The sequence below is a fragment of the Scyliorhinus torazame genome, chromosome 2 (assembly GCF_047496885.1).
Source record: "Scyliorhinus torazame isolate Kashiwa2021f chromosome 2, sScyTor2.1, whole genome shotgun sequence".
NCBI lineage: Eukaryota > Metazoa > Chordata > Chondrichthyes > Carcharhiniformes > Scyliorhinidae > Scyliorhinus > Scyliorhinus torazame.
The window spans coordinates 358,827,870-358,838,883 of NC_092708.1; the positions used below are offsets into that span (position 1 = coordinate 358,827,870).

The 11,014-nt window shown below is 44.5% G+C and overlaps 1 protein-coding gene across 1 annotated transcript in view; it reads right to left on the reverse strand.

Annotated features, from left to right (window-relative positions):
- Nucleotides 1-10,436, reverse strand: part of gphb5 (glycoprotein hormone subunit beta 5) — a 135,974-nt gene extending 125,538 nt beyond the window's left edge. Inside the window, exon 1 of the mRNA XM_072494957.1 lies at nucleotides 10,308-10,436. Coding sequence (XP_072351058.1) covers nucleotides 10,308-10,436 — 129 coding nt within the window. The remainder of the gene's footprint in view (nucleotides 1-10,307) is intronic.
- Nucleotides 10,437-11,014: the final 578 nt, after the last annotated feature.

Sequence of the window (11,014 nt, forward strand, 5' to 3'; positions counted from 1 at the left end):
TATGTACATATTGTTGCCCTCTGGATCGGTCTATGATTCCCCCCCCCCCTTCCTTCAACCCCCACTAGTGGGCATGGCTTCCCCCTCACCCCCACAACCTTGGACATTGCCTCGGAGAAGGCTGTCCAGAACCCAGCAAGCTTGGGGCAAGCCCAAAACATGTGGGTGTGGTTGGCCGGGCCCCTCTGGCACCGCTCACATTTGTCCTCTACCTCTGGGAAGAACCTGCTCATTCTGGCTCTGGTCAGGTGCGCTCTGTGCACCACTTTGAGCTGTATTAGGCTGAGCCTTGCGCAGGAGGAGGTGGAGTTCGCCCTGCTCAGTGCTTCGCTCCAGAGTCCCCATCCTACCTCTGCCCCAGTTTATGGTGGAGAAGGTTGAGACCGTTTCGGCGTTTGGAACGTTTGGGCATCATTCGGCCTGTGCACTTTGCTAATTGGGCGGAAGCCGGACAAAACAGTCTGCCATGGCGGAGACTATAAATTGATGGTGAACACGGCTTTGAGGTTGGACCTTTACCCTTTACCGCTCAGCGAGAGTTTGTAACATTGGACGGCGGCTGTACATTCACAAAATTGGGCATGAGCAATGCTCATCTACAGATAGAGCTCAATAAATTCTCCTGGAAGTATTTCATTCTTGATACCCACAAGGGACTCTGAGTACACCCAACCCGTGTTCGGAGTATCCTCGTGTGTGCAGTATTCCAATGCACCATGGAGAACATCCTATGTGGTTTGCCGCGTGTTGTGGTTACTTAGGTGAAGGGTTAGTCACAGGGGTCACGAACCAAGAACGTCGAGGCGGCGTTGAAGCAGTTTTCAGAATATAGGGTCCGCCTGCATTGCGTGAAGTGCATGTTTAATGCAAAAGAGGAGGCATATTTGGGGATATTGGGTGGACAGAGACAGCCTGCACCCAGTCGGCGAGAAGATATGGCTGATAAAAATGGCCCCCGCTACACGAGACACCACAGAACTTTTCCCTTTTCTTGGGCTCGTTAATTACTTGATTAATTCCAAATATAGCAACCGTCCTAACCTCCCCTCCACTTGCTCTTGAAGAAGCACCAACCTTGGGCTTGGGGCCAAGCTCGGGATGTGGCGTTTATGAAGGTGAAGCAGCAGTTGTCTTCTTCGGGGTGTTGTCTCTTCAAAACCAGGGCATGTTACATGCGATGCTTCCCCGCATGGCATTGGGGCAGTTCTGTCCCATCAGATGAGTGACAGCCTTAACCGTCCGATCACTATTGCCTCCTTGGCCGAGGCTGAGAGAAAATATGCCCAGATTGAAAAAGAAAATCTGGTGGTCCTATTCGGTGTAAATCCTTCATCAGTACATCTATGGCTGCCATTTCTTTTATTGTCATCGATCACAAGCCGTTGCTAGATCTCTTGAATGAAGATAAGGTGATCCCGCCAAAAGTATCTGACAGGATCCAGTGCTCGGCTTTGTTATTGGCTGCTTACAAACACTCTTGAACACCGTCCAGGGACCCAGATTGCGTAAGTTGATGCGTTGCGCCATCTTCCCTTGCAGATTGAATCTGCGAATCCCCTATGGCAGATAAAGTAATTGCTGTCCTCAATTTCATGGGCTCCTTGCCCGTCACTGCCTCGTGTGTTCATGACTGGACACAAACCGATCCTGTACTTTCCAAGGTGTGATATCTGGTAATATACGATGGGCAGCAGTGACAGCTACCAGGGGAATTGGAGGCTTTCTCCTTGTTGTTCTGGCGGAGGGCCAAGCAATCGTGTTGAAAGTTCCTCACAACAGACATCCGGAGTGTCCAAAATGAAGATGCTGACGTGAAGCTACGTCTGGCAGCCGGGTCTCATTAGATATCGAGACATTGGCCCAGAAGTACTACATCTGTCAAGAGCTCCAGAAGCTCCCTGTGCCGGCACCGCTTACACTCTTGGGTGCGGCCGGGGCACCCTTGGGCTTGCGTACACACCGATTTCGCCGGTCCCTTCTTGCGTTTGATGTTTTTCGTCCTGGTGGACACCCAATCAAAGTGCCTGGACGTCCACAAAATGGCACTGATCACTTCCCAGGTGGCCAGTGAGCGATTGCACATTTTACCACCCATGGATCCCTGGTGCTCATGACCAATAACGGGGCCTCTTTATGAGTGAAGAATTTGCCACTTTTGCAAAAAGCAACGGGATTCGCCATGTCCCCAGTGCCCCATACCATCCGACATCGAATGGTTTGTCAGAGAGGGCCTTGCAGATAGTTAAACGGGGGGGCTCAAGAAACAGGCGTCACGCTCAGTGGATACAAGACTAGCCAGAATTTTACTCTTCGACAGGACCAAACCGCATGCAGTAACTATGGTAACCCTCGCTGAGATGTTCATGGGTCGTAGACTTTGTACACAACTGAATTTGGTTCTACCAGACATCAGCACGAAGGTGCGCCGTAACCAAGATTTGGGATGGGGAATTAAAATGACAGGCAAACAAATGTTTGTGGACTGAACAGATGAATTCTGCAAAGCTGTCACACAATCTTCCTTTGGTTTCCCTTATCTATTGGCTGCTTCATGAACAGGGGGTACACTAAAGTAAAGCAAATTGCTGTTTCACCTGCAAACTTTGTTTTGGGGGCTTAGGTGGTGGAAAGGGAGGATCTTAAAAAGGGCAGTTGTTGCATCTCCTGTGAAAGCAAGAGAAGGGCTAAGGGTGTTGAGGGTGATTGAGAAGGGGGAGAGCGTGTTGTGGAGAAAATTATGGCCTCAGAAATGGCAAGGGAGGTGAAAGATGTTTTTGGTGGGGAAAGATGTGTTTGGTGGTGACATCATGCTGGAGATGGTAGAAATGAAAGAGGATGATCCACTGAATGTAGAGGGTGGTGAGTAGAATGTGAAGGACAAGGAGAAGCCTATCATGGTTCTAGAAGGGAGGGGAAGGGACAAGAGTAGGCGTGCAAGAAATGGGGCGGACACAATCGAAAGCCCCGTCGACCATGGCGAAGGGAAATCCTCACTTGTATTCCACACAAAGCTTTCAAGTACTGATAACATTTTAACAATGCCAATCATGAATTATACATTTTTTATTACCCCTTTCAACTTGAAGGAGCTGGTGCCAAGATTTAAGGATTTTTTAATTAAAAGTCCATTAGGCAGGATAAATAAATATGGTGACAGTCAAGATAAATGGAATTTTATTGTTCAAGTATCCGCGAATACGTTCTTACTGGCTCTGAGTCTCGTGATGCGTAGTGACTTCAGCAGAGTGTTTGCATGGGCTTTGAACAGATCGCCATCTTGATTGTATAAATATTATTTAATAAACCCCTCATCGTGTTTTACAAGAATCCCAGTGGGCACCGCCACAGATTTTATCTTTGCAGCAACAAAGAAATCTAACTACTTGCCTTTGTGCTGCTTGTTTCCAGTATGGAGTTTGTATTGTTTCAATTTAGTCTGCAAATACTCCATGATTATTTGAATTGTTCTCCTTTCAGAAGCAACTGCCAATGAAATTTCCATCTGAACTGGAACTTATCAATCCAAGGACTGTGTTTCACCCACAGCCCTTCTCTCTTTTGATTCTTGTGCTTAAATTTCTCATTACAGGATCCTACTTGTAACTGCGTGGATCATATAAATCCACAGGAATTGTGGCACACTTACCATAAAACAGATGGAAGTGCAAAAGAGGGCAGACAAGTTAGGCTGGGTCCCAAATAAATCAACTCCTGGCCTTTCTCAGACAGAACCTTCATTCACGATATCACAGCAGAGTGCAGATTCTTGAGCTGGGAGCCCTTCAGCTTTGAATTGAGGCTGGTACGCCAGCCAGTGATAATTAATAACAATAATCTTTATTAATGTCACAAGTAAGCTTCACACTGCAATGAAGTTACTGTGAAAATCCCCACACTCTGGCACCTGTTCGGGTACACAGAGGGAGAATTCAGAATGTTCAATTCAGCACGTCTTTCAGGACTTGTGGGAGTAAACCGGAGCATGCGGAGGAAACCCACGCAGACACGGGGAGAACTTAAAATGAAAGTTTAAATTTGGTTACAATTTCATCAATAACTTTCATCTTTTACTTGCATTTTGTCAAAAATGTGTCACTAGAATAAACATTAAATCCCAAGGGCCTAGAATTAGGATCAGGATGCATTTCCGATGCAGCTCCCCATGGCTCTAATCTGTAGCTGGGAGGAACACTCCTCTTTCTACCGACTTTGCAACAAGGGAAGTTAAAAAACACATAAAACTTAACCATTTTGAGGCCAGTCAGTCTCCATGGACCATTCTCGATCCTCTGAAATAGAGGCCTCAGTTGTTGCTGAGCTCCAAAAGAAATGCAGGCAATTAAAAAAAATCTTTCATCAAGTATGGACATCTCTGGCAAGGCTAACATTTGGTACGCATCCTTAATTGTCCTCAAAGATTCTTTCTGGCTTCTTAAGGGTGCCACTGGAGCTTCAGAGTAACTTTGCAGTGGGTTGGAAATTGCCTCCCACATTGCACACCCTCAACCCCTAATGCAAAGTGGACCCTCTCCCATTCGCATATGCTTTGTGGCACAAATACATTGTATTTAAATGACGGCACCTTCCATTAGTTGTGGTTCATCATGGAATCCGTCCCAAGGTTCAAGGACCTCCATATTCTTCTTTTATCCCCAAGACTTTCTTTTGGGGGGGGGGGGGTCAAAATTGTGTTGCATTGGGTGTGTTTTACAGATAGCTCATGGTCCTATGTGATAGACAGTGTATACACAATCCACATCAGAAATGCACAGTTGGCCATATTGATGAGGATTTCTCAGTACATCTTCATGGTGCCCAACAGAAGGGCATTACATCCGATTTCCATTTGCAATGCCCTTAACACCTGTTTGAGGGCATTTTGTAAAATTGAATTGTGAATAACTAGAGCTCATACAATATGCATTGGCTCATTCCTTCTGGGGATCAGCAACAAAACCAGGAATCTTTAAGTGGGCCGAAGGAGACTGGCCTCGAAAAGGTTAAATGTTTTTTCTTTCCCCACCTTATTGAAATGTTAGTAGAAAGAGGAGTGTTCCTCTTAGCTGTCGATCAGCGCCAGAGAGAGCTGAATCAGAAACACACCCTGATCCTAATTCTAGGTCCTAAGGATTGTTAAAATCAGAACATTTAATTTAGTGGCACATTTTTGATAAAATATAGTAAAAGATTAAAGCTATTGATGAAACACTTGCTACTGCTTTATTAAATTATCCAAGCATCCTATTTTTCATTTTCTGTTTTATAACTTCTCTATTAGCAGTAATTGCAAATAAATGCATTTGCTGCTCTTTATTTTAAATCTCTGAAAGGGTGATTCATTACTCATCTGCTTATTCAACATATTTTCCATTTATGGAGCAGTGTATCACTATTGCAAATAAAAGCACTAAATTATATTTCCATATCTTTGTGCAATATGATTAACATAACATCTTGAGCAATCTATTTCTGATTTTGGAATTCAGGACCTCTTTGGAATACTTTCCAACTTTGTTTCCAGCCACAAGCAATCTGTCCCAGCTCAATATTAAACACAAGTTCAACAAAATAGCTGCATTACTGAGTTCTTCTATTTTCCACGCGTACGATTTTTGAGATTGCAAGTTAACCTTTTTTTAAATTTGATTTGATTTATTATTGTTAAATGTATTAGTATACAGTGAAAAGTATTGGTTCTTGCATGCTGTACAAACAATGCATACCGTACATAGGGAAGGAAGGAGAGACTACAGAATATAATGTTACAGTTATAGCAAGATGTAGAGAAAAGATCAACTTAATACGAGGTAGGTCCATTCAAAAGTCTGATGGCAGTAGGGAAGAAGCTGTTCTTGAGTCGGTTGGTACGGGACCTCAAACTTTGATATCTTTTTCCTGACGGAAGAAGGTGGAAGAGAGTATGTCTGGGGTGCGTGGAGTCCTTAATTATGCTGGCTGCCTCGGAAAGGCACAGTGGTTAGCACTGCTGCCTCATGGCGCCGAGGACCTGGGTTCAATCCCGGCCCCGGGTCACTGTCCGTGTGGAGTTTGCACATTCTCCCTGTGTCTGCATGGGTCTCACCCCCACAACCCAAAGATGTGCAGGGTAGATGGATTGGCCAAGTCAAATTGCTCCTTAATTGGAACAAAAACCTAATTGGGTACTCTAATTTTATTTTAAAAAACAGTTTAACCTGCCTCACTTTGAGAAGTTGCAGACATACAAAAATGCAATGTTTCATTCATTTATATTTTAACGTACTCCAGAAACAAATTATTCACCATAGTGAAACTGGCAGCAAAGCTCAGATACATTTTTAGTTGATCAGATTTTCTGCTTTAGTTATTCCTAAACAAATTGATCAAACAGTCAGGTGTTATTTTTATCTTACAAACTAATTGAGCAATATCATAACATAAAATACCATTTATTTAGAAGATTTATAATTATGCAGCATTTGACAATTCAATTATATAATCAGCTGCTGGTATGACAGTTAATATTTTTCAAAAGGATCTTTACTGCCCTCACATGGTACCAAAGAAAAGACCATCATATAATAGCCATCAAATTAATTTAAGCAAGGAAACATTAGTGGCCTCAGTAGGTTTAAAAGAATGCTTGTCTTTTAGTAAGCTTCTCGAATCTCAACTACCCTATGTACCTTTATTACTTGAGTGGTTGGGGAAGGTTATAAAGTGACAGGAAAATGTGAAAGTAATTCATTCCAGTGATATATGATGCATTGCATTTGGAGAGGGCAAACAAAGGGAATACGCAATAAATGGTTATTGAGAAATGTGGAGGAACATTAGAGTGCATGTTCATTAATCTCCGACAGACAAGATGGCATGCAGAATAATTTATTGGTTAAGGCAGAAGTATAAGAGCAAGAGTATGCTAGACCTGTTAACATTAGTTAGGCAGCAGTTAGAGTACCACATACAATTCTGGTCATCATATTACAGGAAGGATGCAGTCAAGCCAGAGAGGGCTCAGAGGAAAATAAGGATGATGTCAGGGCTGCAGAATTTCAGCTGTCAGGAAAGATTGGACAACCAAGGGTTGTTTTCTTTGGGTCAGAGAAGGAGGAGATTGAATTGAGTAGTATAAAATTATGAAGGGCCTGGATAGAATGGGTAGGAAGACTGCTGTATTATATGCAAAGTTTCATCATCTGCAGGGAAGCTTATAGAAGGAGCATCGATACATAGAACATAGAACTGTACAGCACAGAACAGGCCCTTCGGCCCTCGATGTTGTGCCGAGCATTGTCCGAAACCAAGATCAAGCTATCCCACTCCGTCATTCTGGTGTGCTCCATGTGCCTATCCAATAACCGCTTGAAAGTTCCTAAAGTGTCCGACTCCACTATCACAGCAGGCAGTCCGTTCCACAACCTAACAACTCTCTGAGTAAAGAACCTACCTCAGACATCCCTCCTATATCTCCCACCCTGAATCTTATAGTTATGCCCCCTTGTACCAGCTACATCCACCCGAAGAAATAGTCTCTGAACGTCCACTCTATCTATCCCCCTCATTATCTTATAAACCTCTATTAAGTCACCTCTCATCCTCCTCAGTTGCATGGATAAAAATATCCCCCGCCTAGAAAGTCAAACAAATGAAGTATACTGAGAAAGACTAGAAGAATTTTATTTGTAGATGCTGGGTAGTAGTAAATAATGATAGGTGAAGAATGCTCAGCAATCAAAACAGACTTTATTCCAAAATGTCTGGTTGTGGAGTGTTTAATGGATTAACTAGTCCTGTATAAGCCTAACTGTGGGAACAACTGTCCAACAGTCAAGGCCAGATTAGAAGAAGCAATTGCATCAATTAGTTTAGAATGCTTTCTTTCCCCAATCAAAATTAGATTAAATTTTAATGCATTTTCCAAAGATTAGAATCAGTAACATCTGATATTAGAGATGGACAAGTGATGTACTTAACACAGTCTCTGCAATCAAGACACTTTATTAACATTGTTTTGACTCAGATTTAAAGGGAATTTCAATCAAGTTACTCTGCAGTATTTTTGTTTTCAGTAACACTCACATCTTCTCAGACCCTGAAGCAGTCCATGTCCTGGAATACTGTGAACAGTTTTTGGCCCCTTATCCAAGAAAAGCTATACTGGCATTGGAGGCAGTCCAGAGAAGGTTCACTAGGTTGATCTCAGGTATGGAGAGATTTTCTTACGAGAGTTGAGTAGGCGTTTAGATGAGACGTGTCCTTATTGAGGCCTAGTGGGGGCGATTCTGAGCTCACATTAGCCGTGTGCAGGATTGGCGAAGCAGGCGCAAAATCCAGAGAGAATTGGGAAATGTGATTCTTTCCAAAGTGATCGCATTTCCCGATTTTCCGCACCTTTCATCAGCGATGTCACAAGGTTGATGGCCTTTTATTTGAATAGATTTTTATGAATTTAATTATTGACAGGCCGCCGCCACATGAATTCGCACTAGGGTCCCAGGTTCGATTCCCGGCTTGGGTCACTGTCTGTGTGGAGTCTACACATTCACCCCGTGTCTGCGTGGGTTTTCTCCGGGTGCTCCGGTTTCCTCCCACAAGACCTGAAAGACGTGCTGTTAGGTAATTTGGACATTCTGAATTCTCCCTCAGTGTACCCGAACAGGCGCTGGAATGTGGCGACTAGGGGCTTTTCACAGTAATGTCACTGCAGTGTTAATGTAAGCCTACTTGTGACAATAATAAAGATTATTATTCCCCCTCACTTAAATATTCATACTTCACTGAAGTGACAATAGGTTTGGCCAAACAGGAATCAGTCGAGGGGATCCATCCGGGGGCACAGAGGTAAGTGTAGCCCTTTTTGGGGGGGGGCGGGGGGGGGGGGGAGAAAGAGAGAGAAAAAGAGAGAACCAGGGGAGGGCCATGGCCCCCAGCCAGATTGGGAGTGCCAACGTGTAGCAAGGGCAGACCCTAGTGGGAGCCCCTTGGGGGGGAGGTTAAATTATGTGTGGAGGTGGGGGAGAAGAGTGGGTATGGGAGGGGGGTGCCGGAATCACCTCCACGGTGGTGGGATACCAACAATGATTGTAAGGGGGGGGGAGAGAGATGCCCAGGTGCCTCTGTGGTGGGGGCTGGGGGCCGTTATGTCTCTGTGCTGATCGGGGTGCCCTTTAAAGTTGGAGGTCCGATTTTTGTGGATCCATTTGCCAGCTTTACCAGTGATGGCGTAAACCATACCCACTGTTTTTTTAAAAGGAGACTCAATATTTGGAGAGAAAACTGGTCTGTGCAACTGGAGAGCGACACGCCAGTTTTCAGTCTGAGCCGGACACTTTGCCAGATTCTGGCACGATTCCACCCATAGGATTTACAGGAGGCTTGACAGAGTAGCTGCAGAGAACTTGTTTCTCCATTTATAACAGATGAGGAGGAATTTATTCTCAGAGGGTGCGAATCTGTGGAATTCTTTACTGCAGAGAGCAGGCTGGGTCATTATGTATGTTCATGGCTGAGATAGACAGATTTTTAATGAACAAGGGATTCAAGGGTTATGAGGATAAGGCGGGAGAGTGGATTTGAGGATTATCATATCAGATCAGTCATGATCTCATTGAATGGTGGAGCAGACTTAATGGTCTACTTCTGCTCCCAAGTCTTATGGTTCTATTAATTAAGCTGAAAACATAATTCAAAAGGAAGGGATTTACACAGACACACAATGAAGCCAGCAAGGAACAAAACTTCAGTTGTCAAAAATACCACAAAAAAAGTGAAAACAGCTTTAGTCTACCACTTAGGATGGAAGATATTAATGCAAGGGCTGGTACCCTCAATCCTCTGCCAAGTCAGAAAGGGTGTGGGTAGGGGAGATTGGTGTCCCACAACTTTCCAACTCTCACATGACTCCAAGTAGCTGGTTGTGCCAAACGCCAGGATCCTGACTCTGTAAGTGAGGGGCCTATCAGCTTTGGCTGGCAGGTGCACAAAGACTCCTTCGTAGTGATAGAGAGAGGGAGAAAATATTTACTGTAGAGACCAGAGAAAATTATTATTATATTACGTAGGTTCCCAGAGTCATAGTCCAATGCGGTACTCCTTCACTGAGGTCAGTGGACTGAAAACTGATGCTGGATAATTCACTTTTCGGGTTGTGTGGACTTCACACAATGAGATAAGTGCATAGAGGTGAATCAATTTTGTAGTCGTAGTGCAGACTTCCAGAAACAGGATAGATGGGGCCCTCTACCATCCTGCTCCTGCCACACAAAACTACCCCTAATCATCAGGATGCACGTTGAGCCCTTAACAATGCGGATCATTTCCCATACCTCGGGAACCTCCTCTCGGTGCAAGCAGGCATTGACGATGAAATCCAACATTGATTCCAATGTAGTCTTCAGACACCTGAGGAACAGCGCATTCAAAGACAGAGACCTCAAACCCAGCACCAAGCTCATCGTCTAGAGCTGCCGTGGTCCCTGTCCTCATGTATGCATCAGAAACATGGACAATGAACAGCAGACACTTCAAATCCTTGGAGATACCACCAATGCTACTTCTGCAAAATCCTGCAAATCCATTGGCAGGACAGGCATACCAAGGTGAGCATCCTCTCCCAGGCCAATATTCCCAGTATCGAGGCACAGGTCACATGTGACCAGCTGCTATGGGCGGACCACATGGTTTGCATGCCTGACACAACACTCCCAAAACAAGTGCTCTACTCCGAGCTCCACAATAGCAAGCGATCACTAGGAGGGAAGAGGAAATGCTACAAGGACACTCTGAAAGCCTCCATATATAAATGTAACACCCCCACTGACATAGGGGAATCAGTTGCCTTGGAACACAAACTGGAGAAAAAGCATCTGCAAAGGTGCCAATCACCGATGTTGTAGGATGGAGCATATGGAGGCCAAACGCAAACAGGGAAATGAGGGCGCAGAATCCAGTGTACCACCTACCCACCTCATCAAACGCCACCTGCCAAACATGTGGCAGAGTGGCGGAACCAGGATTGGACTCTTCAGTCACG